The 19,519-nt window shown below is 39.1% G+C and overlaps 1 protein-coding gene across 3 annotated transcripts; it reads right to left on the bottom strand.

The window, feature by feature from the left end:
* Positions 1-252: 252 nt before the first annotated feature.
* LOC125885688 (acidic mammalian chitinase-like) lies at positions 253-5,572 on the bottom strand. Of its 3 annotated transcripts, XM_049571411.1 has the most exons (12): positions 5,548-5,572; positions 5,416-5,442; positions 5,055-5,259; positions 4,808-4,864; positions 4,487-4,652; positions 4,019-4,143; positions 3,779-3,902; positions 3,129-3,311; positions 2,919-3,035; positions 2,665-2,797; positions 502-581; positions 253-426 (listed from the first exon to the last, which is right to left on the bottom strand). In XM_049571411.1, exons 1-12 carry the CDS (start codon positions 5,570-5,572, stop codon positions 253-255), a joined length of 1,416 nt encoding a protein of 471 aa, XP_049427368.1. The 3 variants fall into 3 exon arrangements, with proteins under 3 accessions (XP_049427368.1, XP_049427359.1, XP_049427349.1); XM_049571402.1 differs by having other exon boundaries at positions 253-550; positions 2,661-2,797; XM_049571392.1 differs by having other exon boundaries at positions 253-581.
* Positions 5,573-19,519: the final 13,947 nt, after the last annotated feature.

The raw sequence follows: 19,519 nt of genomic DNA, 5'->3' as shown, positions 1-19,519 counted from the left end.
AGAAAGAAAATGTATGTGTGTAGTGTGATGTACAGACATACTGTTTGGTTTCAGTCATTTATCAAACACATTTTTGATCTGTCATAATACTTTTATTCTCATGGAAGAATTGCATTTTGAATTTTAAGCTGTTTTCTAAACATCAAAATGTTTTAATCAAAAAACACAATAATAGATCATTTTCCAGAAGCATTCAGCTTGTAGAGACAGTACTGAGATGACAGCCAGTGACAATAATCCACAAGTTAATACTTAGGGCCACACACAGCACTTGCAGCTGTCTTCAAAGACAGTACCAATTCCACACATCCTTATATAGGTTCGGCCACCTGCGCACACATAGAAGCTGGTCTTGTCAGCTGGGTTGGGGTACATGCCATCAGGCTTGTTTTTGCAGAAGCCACGTCCTGGGATAGGGATGTTAGTCTTAGTGGACGGAGCACTGGTGGTACTACTGGGTCTGGGGGTTGTTTTGGAAACTGGTCTAGTAGTGGTAGAAACAGGTTTCGGGGTTGTGCGCGTGGCTGATGCTGTGGTAGTCACACCAGGTCTCTTAGTTGTGGTTGGACGTGGAGGTGTATCTGTGAGAGATGAAAGAAACAGAAAGACATTATATCAAAAGGAGCATTTTTAAGCATATGGCTTCTACAAAGTGTAATGCTGGGTTCACACTACACGATATAAGCCCGATTATAGCCTGATGTGGCGTCGTACAGTGTCAGCTGGGGTCGTGAACAACATGAGTGTTAATCCATTGTTTACTTTGTCACAGTAGACGACAACTGATGCCACATCTAGGATGCCTCATGATGTCCCAACAGAAAGTCTAGCATGTTTGATTTTATTTTTGTCTTTCATGACTTCTCCTGTCAAAGCCATCATTCTGACCAATAGAAACACAGAGCAATCTGCTGCCGTGGACAACTGTATGACTAAACACCCCAGCCTTTTAGATAGTGTGACCATATTTTGATTTCCAAAAAAGAGGACACTCGGCCGGCCACGACATAGCCTACTTAAATGATACTCGCAGTTTACTCAAAGATGCTTTATCATTTTAATATATTTAAAATTTATATGTATGGATAGAAAATTCAGTTATATCACAAAATAATATCTCTCAAAGACAGAAATTCAGATAGGCCCCAATAGGGGACACATACACACACTAGAGTGTGGCAATCCGAGCCTGATGGTACCCGACGGGTCGGCCGGGTTTGGTCAGAAATGTAGCTAGGAATTGTATTCGGGCAGCTTTCAGTGAAAATGTAGTGTCAAAATAAATAAAATCCTATTGTCTGTCCTGTTTATTGCTTGGGCACTGTTATTTACGTGACAACACCTGAACATAACACACACAGACACACAGTGGCTGTTTGTTTCTACCTCTCCCCTCACTCGAAGTCTTGGACCTCCAGCCGCCCGCCTCCGCCTTGATTAAACGCTGAAAATAAAATAAAAGAGGGAGACAGGTTTTTTCCTATTTTATCTTATTTTGTTTTATGTCTCCCTCTCCTCTCGCTGGAAGCGTCGGACCTCCCACTTCCCGCTCCCGTCTCAAACACGGAGGTTTCCCTCTATGCTGGGCACCCACGGCGCACGCCCGGCCTGTTAAATAGCCTGTAACCACTGTATGACACAAACTCAGTGCTTTGGTCATTAAATAATGTCGGGCTCGGTTCGGGTTCGGACAGAAATATGCGGCCCGTGCAGCACTCTAACACACACACACACACACACAAACACACGGAAAACCGGACATTATCATCAGTTTATAAAAACCCCCCGGACGCCCCGGACGGGACGTGAAAAGTGGACATGTCCAGGCAAAAGAGGACGTTTGGTCAGCCTATTTTAGATATTTCCTCTGGGGATGTTACCAGGACAAAGTTAGCATCAAGCTAGCAAAGAATGTTAATTCTTCATAATGGAGAAGGATATAATTCACAGATAGTGGTGGGGCTTTTACTTAACACAACTGCAGAGGGTACCAGCTTCATTTGAAACAGACTACAATAGAAATGGAACTTTATTTATTTATATTTTAAATTTCCTCTGTATTTTACTATTTTTATTTTTAATCTGCTCCTGTTTGCCTTTTTAAAGTTAATACATTGCGCTGTCATTTCAGACTCAACACTTTATCAGTTTATAATTAAACACCCCTTATAATTTCAGTTGAGAGAATCCCTTCATTTTATGAAAAGACTTTTATTGTGAAACAGTTGCAGGAAGTTGTTGTGGAGGATTCAGTGACTTGCACAGTTTTTCATGCGGCACTTCAAAAGTACCTCCTGCTTTCTGATGGCACTTTTTACATTACTACAATAACATTTCAGGTGGGACATGAACACCCTCTGTGACTGAATAAAAATAGGACAAGAATATTACGATGACATCATGCATGTCATGAAAGGGGACCAGGGATGATTGGTCGTGGACCAACCTATAGTCAGTCATGTCCATTGGCCAAATCACGGCAAAATTTTATGACTCCTCAGTCATCTAATCTGACATAGTGACTGCCAGAATGGACAAAAATGTTGTGTAGTCTGAAACCGGAATAACACAGTCATTCCGAAAAAACCTGCCAAGAACTGTGCATGATAAATTGACAAGCTTGGAACACACTGGTTTATAAAAAAGATGAGAAGCAAGACTTGCCAACATCAACAAGTTTGCGCAGATGGGACAGCAGAGGATGGCTTCCCTCTCCACAGAACTCTCCTTTAAAGTCATCCAGATCCAAGGCCCACACAAAGACACCACCATACTTCATTTCCTTCATGTACTGGACCTGTGGATTAAATAAGACGACAAGTCAACCAAAAAGTAAGAAATACTTTATAATACTATATAATACCACCCTGCAGACCAACCCTAAATCTATAATCGTTGTGTATTGATGTGCCACCTACCTTGATCTCATAGCTCTCCTTGTTGTCAAATCCTACCCACTCATTGTTCTTGCTGGCATAGGGAACTTTCTGGTCATCAATCCACCCAACAGTGGCGCCCTTCAGGAAGGTACAGACCTGAAAGACCAGATTGATGAAATGTCACTGGGTTGTTCCACGGTCCATCCATTCTTCTCGTGTTAGTAGCATTTAATTTTGTTCAGACTTTACCTCATAGTAGGACCAGAATCCTGCTTCACGTGTAAATGGTCCAGCTGATGCAGCACCGCTGGCTGGGGCTCCAACACCAGTGTTTGATGATGCCAGACGGAAGGTACGACCATAAGTAGCAAATCCCATCATCAGCTTCTCCACTGGGGTGCCTTTGTCTCTCCAGTATTTCATGGCAAAGTCCTAAAATAGAAACGGAAGGATGAATGGCAAACATGAAGCCTGGGTTTCTTTAAGGCATACTGTAGCAACTGACAGTACTTGTCAGTGTTCAAAGAATGTTCTGGGGATTTATTATTGTACTTCTATAACGAGGTGCTTGTGAGAAATGAACCAGCAGAGTTCAACTTCTAATAAAAGTCAAGCCTCAACCTTGCTGGATCTTAAATTTCCCATAATGCAACCAACTATATTTTTATCATAAACGCTCTTCTTGCCTGCATGGTAAATGCAATTTTTTTTAACTCTACATGCTTTTTTTTTTAAGATTTCTACTCTCTACTCCCAAGCTTAGACACTATGACACTGGTTGAGTTACCCTGTAAAGGGTATTGAACCAACTTGATGTATGTATTCCTGCATTAGTCATGTCATAATAATCCATTTTCAACAATGTTTGGGGCTCCACACAGCACAAATAAGTATCTTACAGTGTTAAAGTAGATGAGGTCACCCTTGTCCTGTGAGCCACGATACAGAGGGCTGTTGTGTCCAGTGGCTCGCTCCCAGGCTCCATGGAAGTCATAGGTCATGACATTGATGAAGTCCAGATGTCTGAAATGGATATGAAAATACTAATTAAGATGAGCTACTGAGCCACCATACTATATCATCAAAAACATAGATTGATTTAAAATTATAGCATAAAAAAAAAAAAAAATCTGCAGTACTTGGCAATCTCAGCAATCTCATATCCGGCATCAATGGTTCCCTTTCCAGCAGACACTGCAGCAGTCAGCATGAGCTGAGGTTTGCCGGTGGCCTTGGCCTCAGCTGCATAGGCTTCAACAAGTTCCTGCAAATTACGACAACTGATAAGAGACATTCTAAAATATAGTGTTATCAGTGCAATATACATCAGTTCCCAATGGCTCATGAGTTTATAACAAGTGTGTTGCACTTCATGAGCAATACAGAGGAATTCCATCACCCCTCTCCCAGACCCTACAAAGTCTAAAGCCATTGCTTAATACTCCTGTTTGTTGACTACGATGTACGTTTTGAACTCGATAATACACGGCATTCATTTTAATTTGGCATGTTGTGGAGACTGGAATGGGGGGCTGTGGTGCTCACATCACACCCCTAGAACTCTCACACTTTTATAATCACTGTTTCATCACTTATTCATGACACACCTTGCAGAGCAGACTGAACCTCATCTTGTCCACTGGAGGACTTCCACGAGATCCAGGGTACTCCCAGTCCAGATCCAGACCATCAAATCTATGAGTCCTCAGGAATTTGATGGAAGACTGGATGAATGTCTGACGGTTGGCTGGAGTGGACACCATGATGGAGAACCTAAGGAGATTTGTTTAATGTTAAATAGGACTTAACAGCATTACCCTGAAATACATCAGAGCTTGATTATGAATTTGACAAACCTCATGGAATGTTTGTAAAGGAACATATATTAGATGAGGAGTATATATTAGATAATGAAAGCAGAAACTTACTGAGTTGAGCCAAAGTTCCATCCACCAACAGCCAGTAAGGTCTTCAGACCGGGGTTCCTTTAAAAGATACAAGTGGCTTGATATGATTTGCTGAATGCAGAAGATTTAAGATGGCAAAGGCTTGTTTATCATACACAGTGTTTGTAGTTAAACTGGGATTTTTAAATTTCAAATTTCACACACTGACTGAACACAAGCTGGAGTATGTGGGGGGAATATTTCATAGAGTGGGAAGACAAGTTCTTACTTGCTCTTCAGGCCATTAAAGGTCTTGTACAGGGTCTCGTCATTCCATTCATAAGTAACCAACTCATTCTTGTTGTTGATGATGGAGAAAGCATAGATCAGATGGGTGCACAGGAAGGGATCCACATTTTGGGGTGTGTATTTCCCATTTCCAGGTCTGTACTGGGACCAGTTGGTGAAGTAGCACACCATCTGGGAGGCAGTTGCTGGATATCAGTGGAAGCAAATTTGTGGTCAGCATTGCACAAAATCTCTCTCTTTTTTTTTTTTTTTTTTTTGACATATCGCTCTGTCAGTGTCAGTACAAACTTCCATGTATATTTGTATGACCATGTCATGGGTTTTACCCAAGTATAACTTACCCAGCTGGCACATCACCAGGCACAAGCCTAAGAGAGGTACAAATAAGAGAATGGATTGCATGCACACATAAAACTTAATGTGTCATGTTATTAAGGCATTATGGAAAGCACTGAGACTTGGTGACTGTTTACCTGCTAGAATAGTGAGCTTGGTCATCTTGATTTCAAAGCTCACAACTTTAACTTCTTCTTTTTCCTAGTATAAATAAACAGATTTGTCAGGGAGTCAAAGTCATACAAAATTATATGATTAAAAAAATAATATGATTGCATATTCTTTGGAATTTCTGAGATGGCACGAATGCACAAATTGACCATAACTATTATAAATTCAAAACATGAAGCCCATGAAACAATTTTGAGTTGGTGCACAATAACTCCACTAATGTAAACCATCATAGTTTTTTCTGGGATCTTTGTGTACCTATTTTAAACAATCAATATCAATCAAAGTTCTATTAGTTTCCCCTTCAGATTTCACTGTTTCATGTTGTTACAGCAATTAATAACAGCCTGTACCATGTTCTTAAAAATGTAATTTAATTAAATGAACATCTTATTAATATTTTGGCTTAAACTCCATTGTGCAGACTTGGTGCACTTTCCCTGTCACAGGCCATAAACCCTACAGTTTATCTTTCACATTTTGAAGCCAGCCCTAACACAACTGCAACACTTTGTCCCAATTTACAGGAAGTGCTGTGTATACAATTGTCCAATTCCATTCAGTGAAAACCAAATCATACCAAACCAGAGTTACAACCCTACAGTCTGCAATGACGTAGGTTTTGGAAACACAAGAGAGGAAAAGCAGAACTATGTCTGCTAAATTTCAAGTGCAAGCTTACCTTGGGATCTCAGAAGGAACCAATGTGTATGGGTTTAGAATCTCCTTATATACATCACAGGAGCCAGATATCAGTGTTCCTCATATACCATGAGCCAGGGAGGTGGGCACTAATAATATGTTCAGTATGTTGTGGATACAAAAAATGATAAGATAACTAACATCAGACCTGAACTGACATATGGTGATAAGCTGAAATATATGGTATGGAGACAGTGTAACAAAGCAGCATATTTCTGTACAAGATATGACTCAATATAGGTCATGACCTGAAAGCTTTTACTGGGAAAATTCAAAGCAGAAAAACAAAAACAAAGTATTTCTAATGTGTTAGTGTGATCTCATGAACACTGTTAGCAAACTATGAACCAGATTATCTTTTTGTGTTTTGGTCATTTGTTAGCAGGTATAATTATTTGTTGCCATAGAAACACAGCTCAGCAATGTCCCTGAGCTGTCCAAGGACATCATCGCCTCACACTTTATTTGTTTCAAACAATCCTAGAGAAAGTCTTGCTGCACATGTCTGCTCTGCATGCCTCACTGATAGTCACAAAAAGCTGATGAAGTTGTTTATGTGCCTTAGCTAAGACTGCAACTAGAACATGTGTATGTCATGTGTAAGAGCCCAGTTCCCAGTTCCCCAAACATGATGTTAGCATTGTACATTTCTGCAAACCACGTATATGTGACATTTGTACATTTTATACGTTTAATATCAACATTTCTAAAGTGACGCAGTATATGAGCTGACTTTGTCATCAGGAGGTAGACGGGATGGTGGATGGTGTGACACCCAGGCAAGATGGCTCTGACCTGTAGAGGCATTGACACAGGACCTATGGGGGTGTCCTGTGGTGTCTGGCACCATTGGCAGAGGATCCTTTGGGTCCTGTGGGTTGTGAGGTGAGGTACCAGTACATTCCACAGGGCATTGTGGAGACCAGGTTCATGCCTTTGTCACATTATTCCTGAGCAGTTTTTTCAGTGAAGCATCAAGTATTGTCCTTTTGGGGGTCACTGGCATTGGGGAATTCCATTGCTATGAGAAGATGAGAGGGGTACTTGGTCCAAAATTGTGTTTGGGTTTCAGGTGTTTGGGTGGTGTGTGTCAAATGGCATCCACATGAATGCCAGATCCCAAGGTTTCCCAGCAGAATACTGCATAGTAAAGAGGTGATCAAAGTTAATCATTTCACCTTTCACTGGTTTTATGTTTTGGCTGATCGGCATACGTATGTTATACAGAACACATGTTACAGTTCATACCCACTGCTGAAGAGGCCTGCAAATGTGTAAGGTGCAACTGACAACAAAACAAAATGAGCACTTGAAATGTTTTTTTTATAGCAGTTGGGCCACTTGCCTGGTAGAGCTGAAGGTACTGCAGTCATGGGATAATTATCACTAAGAGTGTCAATCTCTTGACTCTTTGTTCACAGTGCTGCCTAAAAGGAAATACACTTATTGGCTCTCTGTTCCACAATGAGATCAGCTAGTTGATGTCAACTTCAACCTTCGTGCATTAACAAACATCTTGTGTGTTGGGGTCAGCACATGTTGAGCCTAGCTGTGAATAAAAACTGGTGACAGCAGGAAGCAGCTAACCAAAAAAATATTAACAACTGTGATTTTAGATGGAGTAACATAGTGGAGCCATTCTGACCAACAGTAAGGCATAGGTTTACTTTTTCTGATTGGACAGAACATGGCTCACAGTTAACCCCTGCTTCCTGTCATTAAGCTAAGTATGATATTGACATTGATCTTCACTACTTTCTTTTATAAAAGAAAGTGAATAAGCATGATACCCAAAACATGAGCTATTCTTTTGATGCAGCTTTCCACTTGCAAATCCCTCACCTTCTTATCAGGGCATTAATGGAAAATGAACAGTCCAAGGACGTGTAGATAATTTGAATAATGATTCCTGGCTCTCCTCAAATCCTTTATGCATATCAATCCACTGTAAAGAAAAACTGCTGAAGTGCAGGTTTGGAACATGTAGATTACTTTATCTCCCTTTTGTAAACTAAAGCTAAAGAACACTGCACATAACCATTAAGAAGCTTTGTTATTAGTAAATATTGCTACATGCCTGATAACACATCGGAGCACAAATAAATGATTAATGTTTCTGTTGATAAAATAGTTATATAACTCACATGTGCGTATCTTGGGTGTGACACTGCAGTCTACTTGCCAGGGTTTTGTGTTTTCCATAAGCATTTTACAATCAATAGCCATCAAAGTCCCCAAAGTCTGTTCATTAAGACAGAAGAAAAGATGGTGTCTTATCAGTGACTGCTGCAGAAGCAGTTCCTGCCCCATAAACACTTATCTGAACTACAACACAACTGCTCCCTGTTCATTTCTTCCTGTTTGATGTTTGAAAGTTGATGATTAAGGCAGTAACTAGTGACAAAGCACTGTGCAATACAGATTTTGAAGAGTGCTATATAAATTAAGATGATTATTATTATTGTTGTTGTTTTTGTTGTTGAATGCACATGGCCAGCATCAGCATTCATTTACACCCCTTTGCTCTTAAACCTTAGGTTTTATTTTTCTCAGTAATGACAGTTACACACACACACACACACACACACACACACACACATACACACACAGATGTAGCCTGTCCCAGCTGGCCACCAGCATCTTTCCCCGGTGATATTTGGTAGAAATCAGGTTGTGATGTCAGGGGCCAAAACTTTAGTGTCTAATGCCAACATCAACTGATGTTGAACACTGACAACAGATGACAGATGTTCATAACCAAAATCCAATGTCTTCCAAACATCTCATGCCAACATCATCTTGACATAGGATACCAACATTAAGTTGCAAGGTGTGGAGAACAAAACTTAATATCTGCAAAACATCATAATGTGAACATCCACACAGCAAGAAATTCAAATGTCACTTGAGAATTAAAATAACCCACTTTTCATTCCAACCTTATTTAACATATGTCCAGCTTAAGAGACCCAATGTCTGACAATGTCTTGACAGACCACATATTCTCATCTGAAGTCGTCACATATCACTGCTTTGTCACTGGGCTATCATGTTGACATATTACACGCTAGGTATCTTCTGCATCTGCTGCTGATGTCCAGGGTTGTGACAACCAACTCCAACACATTAACAAAATCACGTGGTTACGTTTAGAAAAAAATAACATAATGGTTTGGCTCTACTGTAGAAGTGAATGCCAGGCTCCCAGGGGAAAGTCCATGGATTGTTGGACCAATCCAACTCCCCTCCCTCCTTCCTGCCCCATAGAGACTTTCCAGCTCCTTATATTATGTCCTTACCGGCTGTGTTTCAAACTGATGCTACACAGCGGCGTATCATAAAGCTGCGACAGGGCTGTCTGGCCAACCAGCAGCGTATCATAACACTGCAAAAGGTTCTGTCTGGCTGCGTTACGAACTGCTGCCGCCTGGTGGTGTATCATACCGCCCACCCTGAAAGGTAGCTTTTGGCATTGGTGTCCGACACCAAAATCACTGACAAAGCATTTGTATTTGGTGACCTCGGAATGAGAACAGACATATAAACACCTGGCAGAGTACTCAGTAAGTATTCTGTGGTAGTTCCTAATACTATAGGTGTCACCAGGACAACATTTTGCCATGTTGACACACACACACAGACTCATAAGGTAAAAACAATACGAGCCTTACTGTCATGGCTGGTAACATCTCAACATTCACATCATGAATTTTTATTGTACCATACTCATAAATTTATTTCAGAAAGTAAGACATTACCTTCAACATATAACACTAAAGTACTGTCTTTACATGGAAACAATACGCAGCACATGGTACAGAGACAAACAAATAATAAAGCCTCACTCGTATTCTGTATTAGTTAGTGAGTAGTCTAGTTAATCACATGTGCATAGGTGGAAATCCCAGGGGGATGGGGGGGTCCGGACCCATCCCCCCTGGGAAAAAGGGGGGAATGGGTATATATTGGGAATTGTCCTCCCAGTATATAATTTGAGGAAACTATACAATTTTAAACTATATAATAATAAAAACTGAAAGCACTTGTGCCAATTATATACGCAACACGATGCATTTATAACTTTAGAAAGATTGCATCCTCCCCCCTCATCTGTCTCACAATGGTTTGGTCCATGTCTGCATACACTGACACACAGCAGCACTCGGCATGACTGACTGTGGATCAGTGAAAGTGTGATAGAGCAGAGGAAACTGAGCTCCACTAAGTAACTACTTTGCAAAAGTTCACTTAAAACAAGAGACATGTCGGACACCTTTATTTACTTCTTCTTTTCAACAGAATAAAACACATTACCAGTTGTAACCAGACAGCGTTTTGTTCACTTCATTACCTTGCAGTTGAATCTTCTGAGTGAATGCAGCAGTCATATAAACAGCCCAGCCGCTGAAGATCATTCAAACTCAAATAATTTTGGACCAATTTTAGTGCAGTTTGGATTGTTACAATTTACAGAAGTGTGTTTACGAAAGAGAATACTTCATTTTCATAACTTTTTTTTAATCTTTTGTAAATGGTAACTGTAATATTTAAAATCAGTCTTTGTTAGTCCCCCCCAAAAATTGCTCTTGAGAAATATTTCTGTTTATTATCCCCCCCAACAATGAAACAACGCCCTTGCACATGTGTATCAATTTTGATTGATTGATTTTTTATTTATTTACGTGTCATACCACAAGTGGCCCATCCCACACGGGATTACATGACACCAATGAAACACAGAAAAACATTTCATATGTGACTTCCGGTACACATAACAAAATTCAACTTTACATAACTACAACAAAACATAATCATCTGTACAATGCCGTACTTCTTTTAACCCAGGCCTTTTCTTTAAATTCTGCAAATGTTTTATGTTCAAATAACCATGCCAGCAAATCTGTATCCTGTCTCATCTCTTCCACTTCCAGTTTGTTAAATAACTGCACTCTTAAATCATGATAATATGGACAATACATGTATCTATATTTATTTGATAATAATCAGGGCTGCTGTGGTCAGATTATGTAATATTATTTCTGGCCTGGCTGTTGATTAGCCAGATAACAGTTTACTTTGAACAAAGAATTGGGCCGCATTATTATCGAGCTGTCTTAAGGTCACTGGGCTGATAGCCAGTATGGTATGTTGCAACACTAATATTACATCCATTGGTTAGATCTCAGGATAAATATACAGTCTAACAGTCTAAGGAGACATGACGCGTTGTCTTCAAAGAACAAAGTTCTCTTCATGAATAACTATCCTGGCCTGAATGGATGATTTACTTTAGCCAGTTTCCCTGTGGGGCTGGGTTTCGGTGGTGGGCTGATGTGATAAGTCTCATCCACAGAAACTCTAAATGATTTTAAAGGTCAAAGTACAAAATTCAAGATCACATGGAATAAAAAAGCTCAAGGTTCATTTTATTCTTTCATAAAAGGACATAATTTACAGTGCTTGTCATCATCAGCCAAGACAATAATACATTTATAGAGGATGTATCATAACAATTTAGTATTTCTAAAGCACCCTTAAAATCTTAACTGGCTTACACTAAAGTTCACCAAGCAACTTTTTTCTTAACATAAATAAGTAAAATGTGTGTTGTTTTGATTGAAAGACCATCCAAAACGGTTAATAATATTTCTTTTAATGTCTGAATAATATTTTGGCAATCTTAAAAATATCACTTAACACTTGACATTATATAGTTTTATCTTTTAGTTAACACTACAAAATGGTGGGGAAAAAAGTAACCCAAGTCAGGGTTAAGAAGTGACTACATTTAGAAAAGTATTACATTAAATGATAACAGAAATAATATACTTACATTCTTGGCTTCTTCTTTTCTTTTTTTTTATATTTTTTTATATTATTTATTTATTGAGTATACCTGTGCTTTTTTTACTTTGACATGTCAAAATATCTGCTGTGAAAAAGGTCTATTGATCAGTTTCTTGTGGGCAGGCATACAACTGTAAACAAATTTACAGTAGAGAATAATTTAATTTAATTTAATTCAATAGAACTTTATTTATCCCGAAAGAAATTCTTTTGCCAGAGAATGCTTCAAATCAGTAAAACAAAATACAGTAACAGTAATATTCACTAAAAATGAAAAAAAAAAAAAAAAACCAGTAACAACCAGAACAACCAGTGGGTTTCTAAACATACAAGATATGAAGTGAACCAGTACCCAATAAAGTATCATAGGAATAAGACACATACAACAGTTACTAAAAATGAACTAAATTGGTGGAAAATGCAGACTGCGCCTGATAACCAACATTATATTGTACATGATATGACAATGAGAAGTATTATTGCACATCAGCTTGTGAAAAAGATATTACACTACATTGACAAGTGATCATGAAATTGAAAAGTAATGTTGCACAGGATGTTGAGAAAACATTGTATAAGATATTGAAAAGCAGTGATGTACACCATGTAAAAGTTGTAGTGCACTTAATGTAGGTGAATATTGTTATCAGTGTTCTTTGTTTCAGCTCTTCTTCCTACAGAAGGGGAGGAGTTAAACGGTTTGATGGCCACAGGTAGAAAAGATCTCCTGTGGTGTTCTTTTGTGCTCCCCAGTGGTCTCAGTCTACGGATGAAAGTGCTGTGATTCGACTCCAGAGTGGCACGCAGGGGATTGTCCAGAGTCTGTCTGTCTGCCTACCGAGTCTGTTAGCATCAGTTGCCTTCAGCCTGCTGCCCCAGCACACTACAGCATAGAAGATGATGCTGGCTACCACAGAGTGATAAAACATCTGTAACATGGCTCTTCTTATACACAGCATTAGTGTTTTCAGTCCAGTCTAGCTTAGTGTCACCCAGATACAGATAATCATCCACAATGTCCACCTCGGTCCCCTTGATGCTGACTGAGTTCAGACGAGTCCAGTGCCTCCTACAATCCACGACCAACTCCTTTGTCCTTGTGACATTGAGTTGCAGGTGGTTTCGTCCACCAAACTCTGTGTCTGCGGTGTAGAGTGTAAACATAAAGGGTGACAGGCCTGTCCCCTGAGGTGCCCCCATGCTGCTCACTGTGATGTCTAGATTATACAGTGGCCGACCTGTGTGGAGCATCGATCCGCATGTCCAGTAGTTTATTGCTGAGCAGAACAGGTCATATGGTGTCAAATGCACTGGATTACACTTGTGACAGAGTAGTAATAGTGACTGAGTATTTTCCCACATTATTTTGCTATTTACAGCAACATACTGTATGTACCCTTTACAGTATCTTACTGTACATATTACAGTCAAAGAAAAGATAGATAGATCACAATGACAGACTCCATATGAGATATTTAAAATGGTTGAGGATTAAAATACACAAAAGTAGCCTTAGGGCTTATCTTCTATTGCAGTTCAACATGGCAGATTGAATAGAAAATGTATTTTAATTAATTACTAAATGTAATGTATTCATATGTTTCACTTTATTATCAGGTACACCTGTGATTTTCTAACTTTGTAGGTTGAAATTGTCCAAGAATTGTTGACTTACAAACATAGAAGTTGTGTTGTCCATAGCTATGCTGAAGGCCAATCCTAAATGACTTATGCATTAGGATTTACATATTAAAATGCAACTTTTGTGAAACTTTAGATTCATGTGTATCAACAGACAGGAAGAAAATGTTACTTGTGCTCTCTTTCAAACACAAGCGTTATACACTTATCTTTTCACCTTTAGGTTCAAGCATTTTCAGATATGAAAGCCAAAGACATATGTATATATTATTTATTTATTTATTTATTGTTTAACTTAAATAATTGAATGACATTTATCATTTAGCCAAATTGCACAGCTCTGCAGAGGAAACTACGCTTTGAATATTTGGTTGAAAATATTAAAATAAAGTAAAACTCTTTTTTTTTTGCTTTTTTTTCATATCCTGGCCTTTTCTGTACAATGTTTTTACAGCAGCTCAAATTCATAATGAGTGAAGAGGGAGGAGAGACAGGCATGATGTGGTAAAATGACGACATTTCACAGAGTCACAGAGAACATTTACACCATCTAGTGACACAATGTGCTCACCACTGTGATACATGTGCAGTTTAATGCCCATCTCCACAGGCACGCTGACCAAAGACTAATCACTAATGCAGTAAACGGCAGTCCAATGACCCTTCACTATAACAACCACTGTCAAATCCTATGTTAGCAACTTAAACTAGACATGAGAGGCCTGTCAGGTTTTCAGAAAAGGGGAAATGTTGAGACCATGTGCATGAGGAACCTAAAAGTCAGACAGTTGATATCCTCAAAGTTTAGATAGGGATGTCATATTTTTTACTTTTCTGAAGCCAAAACCTCAAGTCAGTGTGGAAGACCCCACTCAGAGCTGAATCCTATGAAAATGAACACAAACTCCTTTGTTTGCTCCAAGGTATAATGCTAATGCTACTTTAAACAAATGGCAAAGTAGGATTATTTAGTTTTGCTAGTAATGGGCTAAAACAGATAATGAAAGCTGTTGGGAGCCATAACTAAGACATAACCAAATACCTAAAATACAACTATACATTCTTACTCTGCTGTGCAAGAACATTATTCTTCCTGTTTATATTTGTCCTGTCAAGACGTGGGATGCGTGACAAATGCATCGTTACTGTGAGCTTTTTCCTTGATATTATGTTCTCTTCATTCACTATACTCAACTGAAAAATTATACTGTTAATGTATGCATATTGTAGCCCTCTCTGTCTGCTTCTCTCAGATATTTAAGGACTGTTATTCCAGAAATGTATCATTATTTCCTTTGGAATATCTCTTATCAATATCCTTGAACATGTCATACTGACTTGGCAGGTATGAAAGCTTGACAGGCTTAACAACAGGTAACCAAAGTGGGGGTGGGGCTTAGTGAAGGGTCAGTTGTGCTTGTTGGAAGTATAAAAGCCAGAGACAAAACAAATGTGCTTAGTTTTGACTGGAAAAAAGACATACCGTGTTATAACTACCAGCTTAACTATAAACTGTGTTTGTTGTTAAAGTAAAAATACATTGATTCGCAGTGTTGTACTGACAGTGCGTTTATTTTTAAAGAGATGTTGAAAGAAATGTTGATATGTGACAAGGTCAACGTGAGAATGTGTTGCAGAGATGTTTGTCCTTACCAACATCTTGTGAGGACAGAAATGTCCCAGTATTTGTACAAACTCATTGGCAATTTCTTTATTCTCATTCCACAGTTCTGTGCACCAAACTACGGGACAAATCACATCTCGCATTGATTGAATAAGGGACAGTGGCTTCAGTTCTTTTTTTTTTTTTTTCAGCATTGGCCGATCCCATACCATGCCTGGTTTAAAAGTGTTCTCAGTTTGTTTTGGTATTCCACCTTTGAGGAAGAGCAGTGCGCAGCTGCTTTGTTTCATTCAGGGAGAGTCCCACACAGGGTTCTATGCATGTCAGATGGTCTGAAGGGGATATCACCATACTGGCAGAGCAATAACATAATGCACAGCAGACTATAGAGCAGGTAGATTTATTTTTTTATTTGAAACATTTTGACTTCATTCTCATTAAATTATGATATGATATGATATGATTTTTGTAATATTACAACTTTTTTCTCAAAATATTATAACTTTATTCTCAACTTCTTAGAGAACACAGGTGTGTGTGATATGTTTTCAGCATAGGCAGAAATCTCTCTGAAACACAGCTATTGAAGTCCAGGAGTTTATAAATGAACGAAAGTAAAAATTTATCATTGATGTGAGTGGGTGCCATATGCACATTTGAAGAGATTATGTCCCCAAACGAAAGACACAAAGGAGGAGGGTAAAGTAAACTATGCACACATAGATGTTGACACAGCAGGGATGACATTAAAAGAGAAGTTGATCTATACAGGAGAATAAATATTTGAAAGCAATCCAGAATGCCCGAGAGCCTTATTGCATTATATTCCATTATAACCTATTTCTATATTTTGTTAAATTGTTAACTATCACCTGAATTTTGTGTTTTTCTGTACATAAATAAGGACATTTCCACCCTAAACTGGCATTATAAGTAACCAGAATAAAGCAAATGATGCGTTTGGTATTCAAAATGTCCTGGGGAAGGGCCCCCAGAGCCCCGCTTAATATGTGTCCTTACCAAAGTTGACATGAAATCTACACCCATGGCTGGAGATGTCAGCTGAGACTGTCTTCTGTTGAGCTGTTGCTGAGGGACACTACAGAAATAAGTTGTATAGTATTGCCTGTTTTACATTAGGTCTGCTGAGTTTTAGATAGATCAGAGGACATGACCTGTTGTATCATATTTTAATTTGGACATTGTGGAATAACTCTCAGTTTAGTTTTTCAATGACTGTAGTGTGTGTGTTCCTCTCTGTTCAGGACAGTTACACTGGGACAGGAGATACAATCCATCATCTTTTACACCTGCCTCAGCTGTGTGATGGACACTGCTGGTTTTCATTTCAGCTGTATTTATTACTAGAAACCTCATCACACATACTTTCTGTGCTCCATAAAACATCATCCATCTGTGTATTAGTGCTGTCAATCCACTTAAACCCATCTGACCTAAAGGCTTCTCAAGTCCCCTATAAGTACAGGCTGAATCCAAATATCCACCCTCTGGACTTGCGGACTGAGCCCTCGGGGACTTAAGTTGTACATCCTATGATGTGTTCACTGTCATCACGTAAAGTCTGCGAGGGTAGAGACTGCAAGCTGCTTGATAGACAGGCCTCAAGACTGTTTCACTTGATGCTGTGGAAACATTCAAGCAGCAGCTACAGTCATATACAAGGTGACCACCGCTGTCATATTCCTCATGCAAGCTGATGAATAGTGTCTGCTCATCTGTTCCTGCAGATAGTATAGCCTTATATGTAGTATAGTATAGTGTTTTGTGACTGAACAAGATGATAGTCATATATATCTATAATATATAATATATACACATTCCAAAACATAAATGTCTGTAAATAAGCACAGGACTATGACTAAATAAATTGGGTATTACTTACATTAGAAAACCTTCTTTTGTTGTTTTTCAGCCTATATTCTAGCCTACATAATTCAAGTAGCATTTTAAAAGGCCTAACTACCAATAATTGTTTTACACATTCATGAGTTTTGTTTTTTTAAGTTGGAAATAGAAAAACCTACAATGTTATGTCCATAATACAATGAATTGTGGGTAATTAAATCAGTGAAGTCTGGTGATGTCTGTACCCCAAGCAGACTCTCTGCAAAAAGTCTACTTAAGGACCCTTGTGATCTTGATGAATTGTTGATTTGGGCAACCCTCACCACACCAGGGCTTTCCAGGAACATGCCTGCAAAGTCTGCAAGTGCACTGAAGTCCGGACATTTGGATTCAGCCTCAATGTTGCATGTTATACCAAAGATGGCCAACAGAATGCCAGAAACACTGAGCAGCTCAGGAATCTCTGGCCAGTACTTTCATAGTTTAAGACCCTTGCAGGTAAATAAAATTAACATGTACTATGGTACCTTAATTAATTAAAGTAACATCAAGTAACACCTAAGGGTGAGAGCCAGATTTGGCCCCCGAAAGCATTCTGTGTGGCCCGTCTACCCTTTTCTAATTCACAGTGAATACAAACTAGAATTCATTTGTACTTTGAATGTAAATGAAATGACAGAGTGCATAAAGAAGTGTCAAAATAGAGCATGGTTATAAAAAGAAAAATGCCAGGGCAGGATCCCCCGGACCTGCCAACAGAAGGTAAGTCCCAAATGTTCTCAAATCCTAGAAATGCCCCTGCATACATTGTCTATTGTACCAATGCACTCAAGATAAACTTAATTGTTGCCCTAAGTAGGCGCAGTTTCACAGCAGCCTTAAGACTTTTATGTTGGGAGGAAATGACAATTAATTATCTGTCCACTATATTGGACATTATGCAATGCTGGCTATATTTCAGCTACAATAAATGAAGTTCTAGCACAAGTTCAGTCAGGAAGACAAAACTTTTCATGCTCAGGCTGTAAGTGTCTTGGTCACCCTGCCATTCACGCCTTGCATGCATGCTCACTCACTATCTCTAGGTGCCATTTTGTGGGTAGGTCAATTGAGTCATCAGCTGATTCACAATCAGCCAATAGCACTGCGACAAACCTTTCCTGTCAGCCTATCATCTTACTGCTCCTCATTTTAAATAGGGTTCTTTCTCTGTTGTAGTTCTGTCTTGCTGCCCTCGAGCGCACCCTCCACCTCCCCATCACCACCTAGTCATTATGGATTCATCAGCCTCATACGCCTCAGCAGCCTCAGAATCAGCAGCCACCACCACCATCAGTGTCTGGACTCCATGAGGGGGAGTTATCTTGCTGCTGCTCAGATATCCCTCTATCACAAAATATCTCCCTCTGGTGTTTAAGCGCCAAAGACTTCTGTTAAACCTTAATCAGCACAAATCATCTGTTAATCTGTACGCTCATATTCTGTGTGAAATATTATCTTTACTTCATTCTTCTGTCTTTCCTGATTGAAATACTATTACTGTGACTTTTTTATTGAAAATACCAATTAAAGCTATAGTGCGTAACTTCTACAGGTCCGTAAATGTCCGTTTCACCCAAGCCACTATTAGAGGAGATGACACAATGCTGATCAGCCGATCGGCTCCTCTAACATCTCGCGGTATTTTTCAATATATATAATTTTTAGCATGCGTGTAGACCGGCGACATTCCCGCGCTGGCGCACAGGAAATGCTTCCTCACAACAAGAAGGGAGGGGGAGGACGAGCGGAGAGTGTCACAGCAAGAGGTAGAGCGCAGGTAGAAAGAGAAAGCAACATGGCGGAGAAGCGGCCGAGACACGGTTCAAAAGTGGATCCTACCACAAAGGCAAGTGTTACTCTGTGTACATGGTGTGTGGTGACTGGCAAATGTTACTCTGTGTACACCGTGTGTGGCAAGTATTACACTGTGTACATGGAAGTGCCGCCGGCTTATTAGTTGTAATAACGCATTATCCGCTGGGAGGCGACAGAAGTTACGCACTATAGCTTTAAAATGTAACTGAAATGTTTTGTAACAAAAACAAAAATTAATTTTTATTAAATTTATTTTTTTTTTTCTTAGAATGTGTTAATATAATCAGGCAATAAAATTTTCAGAAATGTAAAATATAAAATATAGACAAAATGTGTAAAGTTTTTTGTGTAAAAAAAAAAAGACAAGAATGAAAAGTAAATCAGGCATATCATTCATCAGG

Source organism: Epinephelus fuscoguttatus, linkage group LG1 (genome assembly GCF_011397635.1).
Source record: "Epinephelus fuscoguttatus linkage group LG1, E.fuscoguttatus.final_Chr_v1".
Classification (NCBI taxonomy): Eukaryota; Metazoa; Chordata; class Actinopteri; order Perciformes; family Serranidae; genus Epinephelus; species Epinephelus fuscoguttatus.
This window is presented reverse-complemented; position numbering and strand designations above follow the sequence as displayed.